Source organism: Anabrus simplex, chromosome 6 (assembly GCF_040414725.1).
Source record: "Anabrus simplex isolate iqAnaSimp1 chromosome 6, ASM4041472v1, whole genome shotgun sequence".
Taxonomy (NCBI): Eukaryota; Metazoa; Arthropoda; class Insecta; order Orthoptera; family Tettigoniidae; genus Anabrus; species Anabrus simplex.
Window position 1 is genome coordinate 217,316,768 of NC_090270.1, and position 19,200 is coordinate 217,335,967.

A 19,200-nucleotide genomic window follows, 5' to 3' on the forward strand; every position below is an offset into this window, starting at 1 on the left:
CTCCATTGACTTGGACCGATACCTCTTATACCTGACACAGCTCATTATGATTCGCCTAACCAACTTTCTTCCTCCTATGATCCAGAAGTCTTCTCTAAGCATTGTTAATAAAGTTTTAAGTCCAACGTGCTTAGACAGGCAATGTTTTTCCATCACCATTCTCTCAACGACAATGTTATCTGAAGGCAGCACAATGGGGCACTTGAAGTTTTCTGTATAATCACCGTGGGCTTTGTTCGCAGCCTTAGAATTCCCTGACTATCTTCAAAAATCTGAGTCTTCTTTTACATCTTTTGCTCTATGATCTCTCTGTTCTCTGTTTAAACACATCTTATCAGACACTTTTCTGCCTCAACTACTTCTTCTACAGATAGTTCTCCATTCCTTTTGGCATCTCGGTTTCGTAGGTTGTAGACAAATCTCAGTGCCCAGCCAATCATACATAACGTTCTATGGTAACTAGAAAAATAGCAGAGTCTCGATGTAAACTCTTCCTTATCAAATACTGCATTCGTTACGAGAATCTTTCTCTTCTCCTTGTTGACTTCATCCTCAGGAGCCGCAATGTCCAATTTAGGCCATCGTTCAGTGTCATCCTTGAGCCATGTGGGACCTTCCCACCATTTACTTTCTGCCAGAAACTTTGCGCTCATACCTCTGGATAGTAGGTCAGCAGGGTTTAAAAACCCTGGAACATGATGCCAATCCTTCGGGTTACTGAACTTGCGTATTTCCTCACAACGATTTCCTACGAATACACTCCAGTTTCCTTTCGTCTTGATCCAGGTGAGCACCACTGTAGAGTCACTCCAAAAGTACGTTTTACAGTCTTGGAGGTTTAATGCCCTTTTCACTTGTGTGCATAACCGAGTGGCTATGACCGCAGCTAACAATTCTAGGCGGGGTATAGTTATTGGTCCTAAAGGTGCAACCCTAGCTTTAGCTTGGACCAACTGTAATGACACAATAGAGTCCTTTTCTGCCCTTAGGAATATACACGTAGCATATGACAACTTGCTGGCATCAGCAAACACATGAATAGTTAATCCCCTGCTATCAAATTCCCATAGTACAAGTCTTCTTGGAATCCTGCATTGTTTCAACGAAGGTAAGTGTTTCACCCAAGAATGGAATTTGTTTGTTATTTGTTCTGGTAATTCCTCGTCCCATCCACATTTTTCTCTCCTGGCTTCCTGCATCAATAATTTAGGGATTAATGTTCTGGACACAGAAAACCAAGTGGAACAAAAATACGTTGTACAATTGACAGTAAGCTTCTCTTAGAAGTTGAAAGTGTGGTTAGCTCAACTGTATTAATGATACGGAACATCTCATCTGACCGAGCATCCCACATAAGACCAAGTATTGAAACAATGTTCTCTGACTCTGATTTTTCTGGTGAATTGCTTATCCACCCTCTTAATTCAAAATGTGCTGAACTCATCATTTTAGTATATTTTTCAATGAACTCGCTCATCTTTTCTTTGGTTTCACAGCTAGTGACACAATTGTCTACGTAGAAAGAATTCTGCAGCTTCTTGGCCGTTTTCAGATCTTCAGCTGAAACTTTACTCAGGTGATGCGCTATCGTTGCTCCTAATAGGAATGGGCTGCACGCAACCCCAAACGCTACTCTGCAATGCCGCAATGTGATGACCTCGCCTTTGGAGTAATCTTTCCACGAGAGAAATCTTAGAAAATCCCTGTCATCCTCATAGAGGCTTATCTGTAGGAATGCCTTTTTAATATCAGCCGTGACCCCTATGGCATGCTTTCGAAACTGCAACAAAAGTTTGGGAATAATCTCGATTAGATTTGGTCCCTTCTCCAAGCATTTATTCAGCGAATTGCCATGTCTTTCCTTTGCCGAGGCATCAAACACGGGCCTAATTTTGGTAGTTAAACTTGATTCCTTAATTACTGCTCTGTGCGGTAAATAGTGGCCTGACGCCTCGTCATTCTCATTTACAGTCTCCACGATTCCACATTCTATCCACTCCTGAATCACATCATCATAATCTTTAAGCTTGTCCAAGTTTACCAATCTTCTAGTGACTGCTTCCAACCTCTTCTCAGCCAACTTCCTGTTATCCAACAATTCTGAATGGCCATCCTTCCAGGGGAGACGAACCTCGTATCTCCCTTCTTCATTCATCCTTACAGTTTCATTGAAGTGTTTCACGACTTCCTCTTCCATCTCTTTCTTTGACTGAGACTCTGCAGGGTCCTTTATGCCAATAGTTTCTAACTTCCACAAGTCTGATATATCCATTGCTTTACCACAAGTGAGACTGACTAGTGACTGATTGCCCTTAGCCAGATCTCGCTGACCTATCACTTTCCAACCTAACCTGGTTTCCAGTGCATACATATTTTCATCCAGCTTAATCAGAACTCCTGTAAGCAGATTCCCCAAAACATCTGCTCCAAGCAACAAATGCACCTCTGGAACATTGACCCCAACATCTGTTAACTGAATGTTTCTGGTTGCAAGAACAGGGTAAACATGTTGAGTTTCTAACCTTGGAACATAACCACATATTTTCTTCTTATCAAGCACCGAGACTGTGCATTTGAAATCCCCTTTTAGTGCTTGTAGTGTTACATCATAAACATTATGGGTCTCTTTGCTAGTTTCTACACTTCCAAACAAACAATGAGACATCACTTCCTTTCCCAGTTTTTGTAGTCCTAACTTCCTAGCACTTTCTTTGGTTATGTAAGACATTTGTGACCCAGAATCTAATAACATTCGTGCAAGCTTAACCGGTCCTTCACTACCAGAAACCTTCACAACGAGAGTCTGTAATAGCGTCTCTGCATTTTGATAGGCAGTTAAAGTCTCAGTGTTTTTATTATTTTGATTATCCTTTCCCATTGAACTTTCCCTCTCCTCTTTCTTAGTAACTAAATCAGGACATAAGATAGCACAATGATCCCTTTTTAAGCAAATCATACACTTCAGAAATGCTTTACATTTGCTCGAATTATGCCCCTTCCTTAAACAACGAAAGCAAGCACCCCTTTTCTTCAAAATATCCTTCTTCTCTCCATTCTGAAGATGCCTCACTTTAAAACAATCAGCAGATCTATGGGAACTCTTGTCACACCAGATACAACCTGTTTCAGTTTTCTGACCCTCACCTGAGTACAAAGCAGCAGCAGTGGGAAGTCTCTCTTGTTTACCTGGCTTGCATAACATGTCATCTCTCTTCACAATAAAACTAGAGCGACCAAGTGACAAACATTCTTCGCTCTCCACTTCTTGTTTTATAAACAGTAACAACTTGTTTAGGTGATGATCGTGATCATTTTCTGATATATGAGATACACGAACACTCTCCCTTGCCTTCATAACCTCTTCTGGTAATGCAGACTCCACCAAAGGATACAGCATTGCTGCATACTTACCACTAGTGACTCCTAAAGATTCCAAACCTCTCAGTTGTGTTTCTAATTTATCATAGAGGCTTCCAATACTAAGGGTACTACCTTCGGTAGCTTGAAGCAGAACAAGATTTAGAAGTTCTCGGACATATACTTCTATAAGTAATTCTTCCCTGGCATACCTGGATTTCAGGTGATCTATTGCATTTTGATAGTTCGCTCCGGACGGAGGGAAACTCTCAACTAGCTCCCTGGCCACGGAACCTGGAACAGTAGCCTGTAGAAGATACTGAAATTTATCTTCCGGGTCGATATCACTATCGTCGTTTATTTTCTTAAACTGTCCCCAAAAACCAATCCAGTTTTTTATATCTCCGTCGAACTGTTTAAGCTGTAGCTTGGGTAAACTGAAATTCCTTTTCTTCGTCGTCTCGATCTCACTCGCTAAGGCTTCACCTCCACCAACAGATAAATTCACTTGAAAATTACTTTCGAACCTAACCTTAGCTTGTAGCCACTTCTCCCGGTACGTTTCTGCCGTGTCGAATTCCTTGGCGTCGTCTTCTCTGTCGTTTCTTCGACACGTGACCTCGAAAATGTTGTGAGATGGACAGCAGGCAATGGTATGTTGATAAACGGGGTTAAAAGTAAGGTTGTGAGTTTCACAAATAGGAAAAGTCCTCTCAGTTTTAATTACGGTGTTGATGGGGTGAAAGTTCCTTTTGGGGATCATTGTAAGTATCTAGGTGTTAATATAAGGAAAGATCTTCATTGGGGTAATCACATAAATGGGATTGTAAATAAAGGGTACCGATCTCTGCACATGGTTATGAGGGTGTTTAGGGGTTGTAGTAAGGATGTAAAGGAGAGGGCATATAAGTCTCTGGTAAGACCCCAACTAGAGTATGGTTCCAGTGTATGGGGCCCTCACCAGGATTACCTGATTCAAGAACTGGAAAAAATCAAAAGAAAAGCAGCTCGATTTGTTCTGAGTGATTTCCGACAAAAGAGTAGCGTTACAAAAATGTTGCAATGTTTGGGTTGGGAAGAATTGAGAGGAAGAAGAAGAGCTGCTCGACTAAGTGGTATGTTCCGAGCTCTCAGCGGAGAGATGGCGTGGAATGACATTAGTAGACGAATAAGTTTGAATGGCGTTTATAAAAGTAGGAAAGATCACAATATGAAGATAAAGTTGGAATTCAAGAGGACAAACTGGGGCAAATATTCGTTTATAGGAAGGGGAGTTAGGGATTGGAATAACTTACCAAGGGAAATGTTCAATAAATTTCCAATTTCTTTGAAATCATTTCGGAAAAGGCTAGGAAAACAACAGATAGGGAATCTGCCACCTGGGCGACTGCCCTAAATGCAGATCAGTATTGATTGATGATTGCTTGAATCTTTTCATCCAAAGATAACATCCGCATTGCCTTATCTTCTAAAATACGGAAGTATGTCAACATTTTTTCCGCATCTACGACTGCTTCAGATATTTTTGTTTGAAACTCGCCATGTGCTCTCGTAAACAGTCTACGTATTTGTGATCTTTCCTTATTATACTGTTTAAGCTCCTCCATCTTAACTATGTCCTGTCACGGTCGCCAGAAAATGTTCCGTAATAATAAATTAGGAGCTTAATCTATAAGGGAAATAATTTATTGTACAGGAATATTTACTAACACCATTATTGACAAAAGCACTTCCACTGGAACATTAAAACACACGCACTTGCGCACTTCACGACTGTCATCTGTTTTGAAACAAAACTTAAGGAAGGGCTGTCATGATACCAACCACTACAAACACATAACAGGATAGAAATCAAAATTATCTTAACACTTATGTTAGGAACCATCCCGGCATTCGCCTGGAGCAGAAGTGAGAAACCACGGAAAACCACTTCCAGGATGGCTGAGGTGGGAATCGAACCCACCTCTACTCAGTTGACCTCCCGAGGCTGAGTGGACCCCGTTCCAGGCCTCATACCACTTTTCAAAGTTCGTGGCAGAGCCGGGAATCAAACCCGGGCCTCCGGGGGTGGCAGCTAATCACGCTAACCACACTACACCACAGAGGCGGACATTATTATTATTATTATTATTATTATTATTATTATTATTATTATTATTATTATTATATTATTATTATTATTATTATTCCCTGCGAACCATGTGACCTTGCCCCGGTGTATTATTAACAAACATGGCGTCATTCTTAGATGAATGAGCTGAGAAAATGTGACCAGTCTCGGTACTCAGACCTGAATCTCCAATTTCCAAAAAAACATAAATGTATTAGTGAGGTATACAGAGGAATGAAACAGCAAGGTCTAGATAGTTCTTAAAAAAAAAAAAATGATTCACAAAAGGGTTTATTTTATATTAGTGACGGAGATATGTATGCAAGTACAGTATTATTTATTATTGTTTAAGCCCACTAGGAGCACTTAAGAGGGGCTGCCTGGCCGAGGTGGTAAAGGCGTGCTCGGTTCGCCCGGAAGGACGTGGGTTCGAGTCCCCGTCAGGAAGTCGTAAAATTTAAGGAACGATATTTCCACTTCCGGGGGTGCTCTAGGCCCTGAGGTTCACTCAGCCGACACCAAAAATTAGTACGAGGTTAATTCCTGGAGGTAAAGGCGGTCGGGCGTAGAGCTAACCACTCTACCCCATCAAGTGCCGAGGTTACGGATAGTGGAAGCCTTTACCTTCCACCCCTCCAAGGGCCTTCATGGCCTGTACGGAGATGACTTAGTTTTTTTTTTTTTTAGGAGTACTTATGACAAGTCCTGTTTGCAGGTTCGCTTTCCTTCCCAATGTCTTCTCAGCCCAGATAATATTACTTTCTCTCCTGTAGGAGTGGTTTCCAGAACTTAGTACTGTTGGGTGGTCGGGACCAAGAATTAACCATATCACAGTAGTTGGAGTGGTCAGAAATCCTAGAGGAATTCAGGTCATTTTGGACTTCGCTGAGCCAAAGGCTTCATGTCTTACAGCTTTTAATCAGTGAAAATATCTTCTTGGTAATCCTATTATTGTCCGTTCGTGAAAGGTGACCGTGAAAATTCAGGCGCCTACTTCTTATGCTGGTGTCGGCCGTTTCCAACTCTTGATACAGTTCAGAGTTCGCTTTTAGTCGGTAGGTTCCGTCTAGAAGTACTCTGGGTCGATGGTACCTTTCCTGTTCATTAGAAGAGCATCTGTTGCGTGTAGGAACTGGAATCAGACTACAGTTCTGCAGTGCCGCATTTTGGCGTTCTTCGAAATACATTTCTTGTTGTATCATGTCCGGGACAGTCGTTGAGCTTTGTAAATCTTTCTACCCATATGGGAGGTGCCCATTGGGGTAAACCCATTCATCGAGATACCAGAAACGATCAACTCTCCCAGTCGTTCCATGGATGGTCGTCAAAGGATTTATCCCAGGTGAAAGTTCTGGAGTCCACCTAGGTAGTGTAGTGTTTAGTGTGATTACCTGCCATCCCCAGAAGCCAAGTTCGATTCCCGGCTCTGCCACGAAATTTGACAAGGCTCCTGTTCAGCATAGCAGGTGAGGCCGCCTGGGCGAGGGACTGCTCCTCCCATTTGAATCCCCCGACCTAAAGTCTCACTCTCCAGGACAATGCCCTTGAGGTGGTAGAGGTAGGGTCCCTCGCAGAGTCCGAGGGAAAACCAACCCCGGAACGGGGTCCGCTCAGCCTCGGGATGTCATATGAGTTGATGAGGGTTCGATTCCTACCTCAGCTATCTTCAAAGTAGTTTTCCGTGGTTTCCCCCTTCTCCTCCAGGCAAATGCCGTAATGGTACCTAAGACCATGGCCTCTTCCTTCCCTCTTCCTTCTCTATTCCTTGCGATCTTCCCATCACCGCCCCCCCAAAAGGCCCCTGTTCAGCATAGCAGGTGAGGCCGCCTGGGCGAAGTACTGGTCCTCCCATTTGAATCCCCCGACCCAAAGTCTCACTCTTCTGGACACTGCCCTTGAGGTGGCAGAGGTAGGATCCCTCACAGAGTCCGAGGGAAAAACCAACCCTGGAACGGGGTCTGCTCTTCAACGGGAGGTCAAATGAGTAGAGAGGGTTCGATTCCTACCTCAGCTATCCTCAAAGTGGTTTACCGTCACGCCACGCCCCACGCCCTGGTTAGGTTAATGACACGCTGTATTTTACTTCTAGGTATTCTATTTTTAGTTCTCCCATTATTATTATTATTATTATTATTATTATTATTATTATTATTATTATTATTATTATTATTATTATTATTATTATTATTATTATTTCTTTCTTTCTTAACTTGTTTACCCTCCAGGGTCGGTTTTTCCCGGTGACTCAGCGATGGATCCCACCTCTACCGCCTCAAGGGCAGTGTCCTGGAGCTTCAGACTCTGGGTCGGGATACATCTGGAGAGGATGACCAGTACCTCACTTTGTGGTTTTGTGGGGATGGGAAGATTGGAAGGGATAGACAAGGAAGAGGGAAGGAAGCGGCCGTGGCCTTAAGTTAGGTACCATCCCGGCATTTGCCTGGAGGGAGAAATGGGAAACCACGGAAAACCACTTCCAGGATGGCTGAGGTGGAAATCAAACCCACCTCTACTCAATTGACCTCCCGACGCTGAGTGGAGCCCGTTCCAGCCCTCGTACCACTTTTCAAATTTCGTGGCAGAGCCGGGAATCGAACCCGGGCCTCCGGATGTGGCAGCTAATCACACTAACCACTACACCACAGAGGCGGACAGTTAAATACCTACTATAGTAATCTTTGACTCTCTCCCCAGTTGGTGGTTATCCTTGACTGTGAGAGAGAGACCATTTTTCATGCATGTATGAATTCAGTTAATTCGTTCATTCCTTCGTTCATTCATTAATCATTCATTCAGTCAGTCATGCATTCATTCACATGGAATGTTCCCAGCTTATCTGCTGGAGTTCCGTAGATATAGGCTGAGAGCATTCAATTCATTCAATCATTCAATCACTTATTCATTCATTCATCATTCATTCATGCATTGTTATGAATTCATCCATATGGAATCACTCATTCATTAACGAACGCTGTCTCCGCAGTTGATGGATATCCGTGAGTGGGAGAGAGGAGTGTTCAACCACTCATACATGCATGAATCCAATCAGGCAACTGATTAATTAATTCATTCATTCATAATGTCTGTTGTAAGCTAAGGGTAACACTTGTCAGACTCGTGACACAAATATATACTTGCACTAACACAAATGAATAGGGGTAAGATACGTGTTATCCTGGACTATATAACAATAAATAAAAAATAAAAAATTAAAATTAAAATCTTAGAAACTACAATTTAGATATCGGGTGTAAATAGTGAATAGACGTAATTGTAGTATTTAAAGTAGTAGTAGTAGATAAATTATTGTAACAAAATCATGCATGTATCAAAATAATTTGGATTGCGAGCCGGAACTAGGGGATGGGAGAATTCTATTCTATTCTATTCTATTCTATTCTATTATATTCTATTCTATTCTATTCTATTATATTATATTATATTATATTCTAGTAATCTTTGATTTCCTTCGCAGGTGTGTCCCCGGAAAGCATCCTAGACTTCGTTGGAGTCGCTCAGTGAGATCGGTGCGCTCTATTAGAGAAGTCATAGCTAGAGTACGAAGAGCGCTATCTATGGGAGGTCATTCGCAGCAGCAACGTCAACAACTAGCCCATCGTGGAGGAGCAGGAGCCACGAGTAGGAATGAGGAACATCGGCGATCCCGGAACAAGAGCAAGGCACGCAAGATGAAGAGGCCTCGCGGTGGTAAGACTAAAGGTGAGTGTTAAAAAAAATGCTATCAAATGTGATCTCTCTGTTTTACACATCTTTGCTACAGTACTAATAAATCTTTATGCGATCTTTACAGGCCTAGAGCAGCATCTCTATTTAAACTCTAAATCAGGGCCTCTCAGGGTGCATGCACCAGTGCATTGCGCAGCGGAAGGTGCAAAAGAGAACTTCGCTAGGTTGACCAGTGTACAGACCCCTACTCCTCGATTTGGAGAAATAGCGCTGTCTCTCTTTCCCTACGCCTGTCTCGCTCACTCCGCCTATCTCCCTTTTCCTCGCGTGCTCCGAAGCGGTCCAAATCCGAGCCGAGTTGAGCCGAGCTTAGCTGAGTCGTCCCGAGACAAAGCTCAGGTCCGAGCCGACCCGAGTGGGACCGATGCACAGTGCACAGAACCTCTGCGCCTCAGTTTGCACGTGTGAGAATTTGGGTGTTTGAGAGTTTCTGCCCTAAATAATCTAAAACACTAATTAGGTAAAGACATCATTTACATGAACGTTATCCGCTAAGCCAGGACTTTACCTTGACTACAGAAAAAAATTAGACCAATGTTTCCTATGAACACGTTTTGACATAAATATGTCATATGGCTGGGGGTCATCTGAAAATTTGCATTATGGAAGTTCGCGTCACAAAATATGTGGCATGATAATGTACCTAGCAACCGTACAGGCTATGCTTTATGACTGGTTGTCATCTGAAATTAGCAGCCGTTGAGAGATGGCAATGACGGAGGGACGATCATTTGATTTTCGCAAAGGGAAAAGTGTTTCTTGTTTGACAGGGTTATGAATTCTTCTCGCCCGAGAGTCTCGAGTCCAGTAGCCGAAATCTCGAGAATATCATAAGTTATCTCGAGTCAGAATAATGTGCGCTCCCTGCACGCGTGTGCGAATCACAACGTGTTGGAAACATTTCTCTCTCGAGAAACTTAACATACACTCGAAGCGCAGAACTCGAGCTGCTTTTCGGCTAAAATGCCGTAACACATGCGCAACATCATTTTAGAATGCCTTGCGTTCAGAGTACCATGCATTGTATTTTCTTTGGTTATGTTGATAACGTGCTTATTTGAACAAAGAAATTAAATAGAAGAAAACCCAATTCAGGAACTCCTCAAAAACAAACTGAATATCATTTCCAATTAAGTAAAAGTTGAGTATCAGTATTCCTTTCAATTATTCTTGGGTTGTTTCATTTTTTATTTTTACAAAAATATTGTATTCAATTGTAAAAGTATAATTACTTCTTCGCAAAAAGAAAAGTAGGTAGTAGAAGAACTATTGTATAGATGCTTCACTGGTTTGAAAAGTCTCGTGGCTGTTCAAACGGCGAATCGCGCCCGAAATTTTTGCTTTTGAAACTAATACACCGGAAACAAATATTACATTGCACTTTTTGTACAGAGACTTCCGTGATGTACTTCCATGCCCATGACTTTCTCTTGATAGTCATAAATATACACTAAAAATATTATATTTAATCAATTATAATACAGTAATATGAGCAGAAGAGCGCATATCTTTTCCATCTATATAAACCGTAGGATAGGGCTCAAATGAAATGATAGATTCAGCTATGGCCAACGTCTCGTGGGTTGACTGAAGGTAAATCAGATCTCTTGCCAAGTTTTTACCAGCTTGCACATGCGTCTAGTCATTACTGTGAATACAAGACCAAACAACATCCCGGCTCTTTAAGTTGATCGAAACGTCACAGAGTGTAATCGCTCTCAGTGTACAGCGCGACGTAAGAAGCGTGCTTTCTCTTCTCGAGAGACTCTTGAGGCGTGTTTCCTCTAATATTTATTTTTTGTGGTTATTGCCAGCCTGGTGCAGGCGTTGTACGGCAGGCCCTCAGATGCCGCTGGACAGTGTGTGCCGTGTATGGAAAACTGCTCGTTGGTATGGTGCAGGATAGTGTTTTGTATGGAAAGTGCGTTGCAGGAATGTTAGGAACGATAAAAAACATCCAGTCCCCGAGCCGAGGGAATAGACAGTTTAAGATTTAATCCCTCGACCCAGGTCGAGGGACTTGAACTCGGGGCCCCGAGGTACGAAGGCCAAGACGCTGACCATCAGTGGCAGGAGTCGGACGTGTCTCTTCTCGTGACGTTGTGAACTAGAAATGTTGTTACAAGTACCGGTTATTTTTTTTCGTTTGAAACGGAATCACAGATACGCCGTTTTGCAGATGCCATTATAGTATAGAGTAATAAATAAATTACGGGATTGTGAACAACTGCAAAAAGACCTCGATGAAGTTGTGAGATGGGCAGCAGACAATGGTATGCTGATAAATGAGATGAAAAGTCAGGTTATGAATTTTACCAAGGGGAAAAGTCATCTCAGTTTTAATTTCTACTGAATGTATCTCATGAGGATCACTGTAAATACCTAGGTGTTAACATAAGGAAAGATCTTCATTGGGGTAATTACATTAACGAGGCTGTAAATAAGGGTTATGTCTATGAGAGTATTTAGAGATTGTAGTAAGAATGTAAAGACAAGAGCGAATAAGTCTCTTGTAAGACTGAAATTAGAGTATGGTTCCATTGCATGGGACCTTCAGCGGGATTATTTGGTTCGAGAACTGGACAAGATCCAATGGAAAGAAGCACAATTTTTTTCTTTACAAGCTGGTTTACATCGCACCGACACAGATAGGTCTTATGGCGACGATGGGACAGGAAAGGGCTAGGAGTGGGAAGGAAGCGGCCGTGGCCTAAATAAAAGTACGGCTCCAGCATTTGCATGGAGTGAAAATGGGTAAACCACGGAAAACGATCTTCAGGGCTGCTGACATTGGGGTTCGTTTGAACACACTATCTCCCGGATGATGGGTGATTTCCGACAAACTGATAGTTACAAAAATGTTACTATTTTTGGGATGGGAAGACTTAGAAGTAAGGAGACGAGTTTCTCGACTAAACAGTATGTTGTAGACGTTGATTCCCATAGGGAACCTAAAATATTTGTCCTGAATGAGTAAATTCCGAGTATGTTCCGAGCTGTCAGTGGAGAGATGGCGTGGAATGTCTTCAGTAGACTAATAATCATTTAGGAAAAGACTAGATGGCCTAAACAACTGAGAGGGAATCTGCCACCTGGGTGATAGACCTAGATGCAGATCGGTGCAAATGAATGAATATATGAACGAACGTATTTGCTCATTCTTTCACTAGGGACTGATATATGTCAAAAGATGACGCTAATACTATACCTTAGCAACATCGTCTTGAACCCCCCCTCTCTCTCTCTCTCTCTCTCTCTCTCTCTCTCTCTCTCTCAACCTTTCACTTCATGAATGTGTAGACAACCATAGTAGTTTTGTTACTTTCCTCTTTCAGCGGCTGGTCCTTGCGAGGTGCTGTCGAGCGAACCTGTACTTCACGTGGAGTTGGTAAAGGCTGGTCGAGATCCTAACCAGACGTACTCGCACAACACTGTGGTGAGAGTGTCGTGCGGGCAGGGCTACGCACTCAACTTGGGCAGCAATAACACAGCCAGATGTGTCCGTGGACAGTGGCGGCCGGCTAAACCGGAGTGTGTTATCCGTGAGTAACATGTTCCCTCCCCAAACAAGACTCATTTATGTGCACGCTATACACCTCCGAGAATCTTTTCAGGACGCTGGAGGTCACAAATATTTCATAGACAATTTCTTTTGCTAGGGTTGATGGCTAATAAATGCTCTAAATAAAAATGTATTTAGGCTACGTTGAAATCAAACTGATATATTTTCAGTGATGTAATAATAGGTATTTTCCTAATGCTGAGTTTTCGTGAGGGTTCTTTAACGCTGGTGAGCTTGTCAGGTTATTTTTTCTATCATTTTCAAGATGGAAACAAAAATTCAATTAAATTCAAGTGGTTGTTTCTTTAGAGAAAGTGTCTTCGATTACTTAGGCCTATGTGTTTTCTAGAAATGGTAAGGGTAATCAATAGAATTAATTTTACGAAGGGAAACTCTATCCTAAGAAGAAATAATTGTTATATAAAGAGTGAAAATGGGAAAGGGAAGTGCCACAACGGTGAACTGGCTTGTTTGTTCGGAATTGGCTGAAAGGACCATACGGTGAACCATGGTGAAGACTGGCAGTCTGGAGACGCACAGTATGAACTTCCCGCCTTCAACAATGTCACGCCGTATGGTCATTTCAGCCAATTCCGAGCAAAAAAAAAAAATTCATCATTGTAGCACTTTCACCCTTTAGCATTTTAACTCTTCATATAGGCTATGTATAGATGTTCAAAAATGAAAGTCCATCTTCTTTTTTTTTTTTTTTTTTTGCAACATCGGGTGTAAAATTAGGTGTGGCCTAATTATTTTATTGTGCGAGAGCACGTCCAACTATCGAGGTCCAGCTCCATGGCTAAATGGTAAGCGTGCTGGCCTTTGGTCACAGGGGTCGATTCCGGGCAGGGTCAGGAATTTTGACCATAATTGGTTAATTTCGCTGACGTGGGGGCTGTGTGTATGTGTCGTCTTCATCATCATTTCATCCTCATTACGACGCGCAGGTCGCCTAAGGGTGTCAAATCAAAATACCTGCATCTGGTGAACCGAACCTGTCCTCGGACACTCCCGGCACTAAAAGTCATACGCCATTTCATTTTTTCCAAATATCAAGGTATTTACTGTAGGCTTGTGGATAGCCTCTGAAAGTGGCTACCTATTACAGTCCGTTAACATAAATGTAACATATATTTAACTAATAATATCATACCTTTACTGTACTCTATTTACATCTCACTTACTGTACTACCTGTCGTTGAATGGACGATTGTTGGCGATGTCAATGAGAGCAATACCAGTTTAGTTAACAATTCTGTGACTTTTAGTTTCCAAAGGCCTCCACTTTGTATATTAGCAGCCAAACCTACTTGGAACAATAACAAACAGACAGTTTCTTAGTTCTTTACTGTCTCTTGATATAGCTACCCACGTAGAGTTGGCCGTGAAGAAGACAAATGTTTTCCGGAGTGTTTTCTTATCGATGGTAATCGCGAATAAAGAGGACGCAGGGAACTTTGGGCGCGTGAAGATGAAAGGATAGTTAAATGGTATTGAAATAGCTAAATAATAAAAAATCAAAAGAGACCTATGTATGAAATGAGCACCTCAAATATACTCATACCAAATTTCAGCCGAATAGATAGCGCTCGACGGACGAGTGCCCTGCAGTGCATGCTTAAACATGCAAACGCTTAATTTCCCGGAAAACAACTAGAGTTGCAAAAAATTTTGTATGCTGGGCTCAGTAGCTCTGACGGTTGAGGTGCTGGCCTTCTGACCCCAAATTGGTGGGTTCGATCCTGGTACAGTCCGGTGGTATTTTAAGGTGTTCAAATACGTCCTGTTGGTACTAAAAGAACTCCTGCGGGACAAAATTCCAGCACCTCGGCGCCTCCAAAAATCCTAAGAAGTAGTTAGTGGCACGTGAAACCAATATTATTATTATTATTATTATTATTATTATTATTATTATTATTATTATTATCTTTCTTCGTAGCAAATTGAATTCCAAATGTACGTAGTTTTTTATTTCCCGTTGATAAAACATGGATAACATCAGTACACACAGTCATTCAAAGAAAGGAACGAGCGCATGATTTAAGTTCCTCGCAGGTACACTCTTCTCATAAACAAATAAACCTATAGATAGTACTACTATACTCGTTTTCATTCCTCCCCTGAAGGGGGAGGAGGGCCTCTTAGACGGTGACACCGTCGCTCAGGCCGGGAGATTTGGTACGGTGAGGGAGATGTGCGGAGAAGGTGAGGGAGTGGGCGGCCGTGGCCTATACTACGAACTGTCCCAGCATTCGCCTTAGTGCAGGAGAATGGAAAACTACGGAAAACCATTCTCAGGACAGCCGACGGGGGAGGCCAGGCGAAGCGAGAAATGCAGCACTGTGCCCCAGACCCGTCTCCCGGATGCAGAGGCGTAGAGCCACAGTAGAGCCGTGACCACCTCTCCTCTGCTCGGTTGGCCGGTCAGAGTACAGAGCTTATGGGACAACAACCCACTCTGCATCTACCGGCCAACCTCTAGATATATTTTTTGTTGTGAGTATCCACAGGGTTTGTAAATACATGGGAAGTGAATTGTATTTTGATAAGAATTAAAATTAAGTCTAATAAAATATTAAATGCGAGGAACATACAGTATCGTGCGCTCATTTTTAGTGACTATACATGCAAGTTGTTCCCAAAAATTTGGGGGTATTAATCAGACATCCCTATTGTGCCCATTTACATCTCGTAGACAGCTTTCAAAATGGCGCCGAGTGAAGGTATGGCCCGTCTGATCTATAAGATGCAAGGAATAGATATCTAATGCGATATTATATGAAGGCCATACACGTCACGGAACGGTCATATATTGAAGGCACTACGGACAGTGGACTGTCAAATGAAATTTTTTACGAAAAAAAATAGAAGACAACGGATTGTTAAAAAACTCCATCTTAAAAAATTTTCATCGGAGGGTGAAGACGCAATTGGCGAACGCACGAAGTAATTTGAAAAAGACGAAAAAATTAGTAGAAGTACTTGAGAAAAAGGGATCGTCGTAGTAAAGAAACGACGTAATTCACCAGCCGACGAAAGAAAGCCGATAAAAAAATATAAAATAGGCAAGATACGACGAAATACGCGTGGGAGGATCTCAACAGTAACTGAGCTACATTCCACAAGGAAGAAGCAAGTGAAACCTAGGAGAAAGATTCTCATACGGGAAGAAGACTATCTGAATTTAGTTTCAAGAGTAGAAGAACAATTTTTTCGACATTTGCGGGAAGCAGCCGATATAGATATATATACGCAGAACTTAAACCCGACGAAATTAAATTCACCTCTGAGAGCAGCAAAGGAAATAATACTTGAGGAATTATTATCGTCGAATGGAACATACCATGGCTATTTACTGCTCTGAAATCTGTATTTTTGTTGCTAACAGAAGTAGCATGATGATGGCTTGCAAAATACGCATGATGGACCGAGCTGGGGAAGCAGTACATCCTTACCGGAAGACCAACCCACGATGATAAAGGCAATGGGAAACCAGACCACTAACCCATGATGAGGAAGGCAATGGGAAACCAGTTGACCAACCCATGTTGAGGAGGCCGAGGACCTACCAGGCGACCAACCCATGACCTGACCGCAGAGCCAACTACATCCGAGTGGAGGCGGAACAGCTGGACCAGATGTAACGATAAGCGAGCTTAGTCATTTACATTATTTAATTACATAGTTTTCGGTTCGCGTACACAGGTGCTTTTGGCATGTGCCGATAAGTTGGTTACAGAAACCGTGGAATTTAAAGTGCAAGTGAATAATGACAGTGATGTGTGAGATATTTAAGTCCATAGTAATACGATTAAGCAGTGTAGAATAAGATTCTTGCATGTTATATATATCCATCACCGCATTTTGGTCAGAATAACTCGTGAGTACAAGTTGAAAGAAGTGTCTTTAATAACAGCTGATAGTAATGACACATTGTGGAATTGCAATGAATTCATATTTGAGGGGTGTAGATGCAAAACTCACATTCTCCAATTTTTTAAGGTATTGAGTTATGCATATCACCATGTTCGTCTTGTAAAGGCGCATCGAACTGTGATGGTAGTTTGAACCAAAACGCACATTATAAGACTGAAAAAAATACTGAAAATGGAGTTTTGAAACGTAAGTCACATTATCCAACAGATGTTTTGCAGCAAAATTTACACTCTCCATTCCGACCAATCAGAGAGCGTGTGGTGCGCCCAGGGCATCATGGAACTGTTTTCACTCTGTTGATGTTTTGCTCCCCTCACTCTCAGCATTAACCTCTCAGTTTACGCAGCAAGTTTTTAATTAATTAATCTTACGGCTCATTGGTTCTTACTAGTTCATGAACTAATTTACTGCACAATGGAGGAAGTAGTTCAGCCATCAACTGGTCGTACAAGGAAGAAGAAAAAGACTCCTGAGAAGTGGACACGAAAGAAATCCCAATTAGCAAGGTTAGTTTTGTAGCTGTAGCGAGGTTAGATTTGTGGCCTTGTATACCTTTTTAATAAACCAGAACCCAGAAAAACATTGTCAGGTTTTGAATATGAAAATGCTAATAATATTTTTCTTTTTTAGGCATTCAGCGAAAGGTTTGCCGTGATTCCCAACTTGTAACCACAATGGGGGAAAATTTAAGTGCACAACAGTTCCTTTACAAGACATTCGACGGTTTCATCAAAACTTCTACTCCCAAAAAGATAAAGTGTACCAAGATAACTTTATTCTGAAGTTTACCTCATCAGTGGAAGTTAAAAGAAGAAGACCAACTTCTGGACGCTACAAAAGACAACCCGTGAGGACCAAATACTTCATAGGCTCGAAAGACAAATCCATGGTTCCTGTATGTCTTAACACATTCATACGTGTTCTCAATGTTTCACGATTTCGAATAAATGGTGTTTTGAATCGTTTCCGAGAAACCGGGCAGCTTAGCAAAGAAAACAGAGGAGGTGACAGGGTTTCTACTAAAATTTGCCGAAGAAAGAGAATGTAATTAATTTTATAAATAAATTCAAATGTTCAGAGCCTCACTACTGTGCCAAACACACGGGCAGGAAATATCTTTCTGCTGAGTTGAACATTTAAAAAATGTGGAAAATGTATAACCGTTCACTCACAGAAGGTCAGAGTGGTTTGAAAGTAACACAGTGGTACTTTAGATCTATTTTTAACAAAACATACAATCTTGGCTTTGGCTCACCAAGGGTGGACGTTTGCTCTACTTGCCTACAGTTAGATGAACGATTAAAACATGCAGGTCCAGGTGAGGAAAAGCAATAGATTATCACTGAAAAACGTGTGCATAAGTTACGTGCTAAGGCATTTTATACATCACTCAAATGCACTGACCCAAAAATTGTGACTTTTAGTTATGATTGCCAAAAGAACTTACCCCTACCAAAAGTACCTGATCAAGCCGCGTACTACAGTAGGCAAATTTACCTTCATAACTTCACCGTGGTTAAAGGAGATTCAAAAAGTAAACTGACTCCAGAAATGTGACAGCCTACATTTGGACAGAAAACGAGTTTGGCAAAGGATCAAACGAAATTGCTTCTTTGGTTTTTGATACACTCATAGCAACAGAAATGGAAAGCCCTATTACTACTGTGCGATTAGTGTGTGACGGATGTGGAGGCCAAAACAAAAATTCTATTGTCATGGCCATGGCTTGCCACTGGCTTTCCAAACTTGCGCCGAAAAATGTAAGAACAGTGGAACTTTATTTTCCTATAACAGGCCACAGTTTTCTGCCACCAGACCGAGTGTTTGGGGTAATAGAAAAGTCTATAAGGAAGAAAGAAGTGATTTACAAACCATCAGAGTACATTGATATTATTAGTGAACACGCTAAAGTAGTTAAAGTTGGCATTGACTGTCAAGTGTTTGACTGGAAAAAAGAAAAAGAGACATTTATGAAGAAACCGGTGCAATTTCACTTTCAACTTGGGGCCTGCAGGAGGATTGTTCTGACAAGAACTAAAGCGAAGGACGTACGTGTTAGGGGAGAGTACACATACAAGTCAGACCTTGGAGTGTCCAAATCTCTAACCAAGCCAGGGAAACTGCTTTCTAACATGAGTCCTAATGTTATTCCTGCGTCAAACACAACAAAAGAAACCAAGGAGGTTGATGTCAACAACTTGTTGACGAAACATTACGGAGACCACTGGAGAGATAACGAGGAGTTACTATTTTACAAAAACATTATTGATGGAGCTGATGACACTGAAGAAGAGGAACCTGTTTGTGAGCCGACTGAAGAAGTCAGTGTCATTAATGTGTAAAACCTGTAGTCTACTAAAGTTTCTAACATTTTAGATATTAAAATTTGTTCATTTCTTAATGCTTTTTGTTTCTATTTTGCTAACAACCTATAAGAGCATACCAACCCACGATATTTTACTTGGTTCGTTTTCAATGTTAAACCGTT

The 19,200-nt window shown here is 41.7% G+C and overlaps 1 protein-coding gene across 1 annotated transcript in view; it reads left to right on the forward strand.

Annotated features, from left to right (window-relative positions):
• Positions 1-19,200, forward strand: part of Hasp (Hig-anchoring scaffold protein) — a 1,448,565-nt gene that overhangs the window by 1,270,280 nt on the left and 159,085 nt on the right. Inside the window, exons 12-13 of the mRNA XM_068228385.1 lie at positions 8,943-9,187; positions 12,550-12,756. Coding sequence (XP_068084486.1) covers positions 8,943-9,187; positions 12,550-12,756 — 452 coding nt within the window. The remainder of the gene's footprint in view (positions 1-8,942; positions 9,188-12,549; positions 12,757-19,200) is intronic.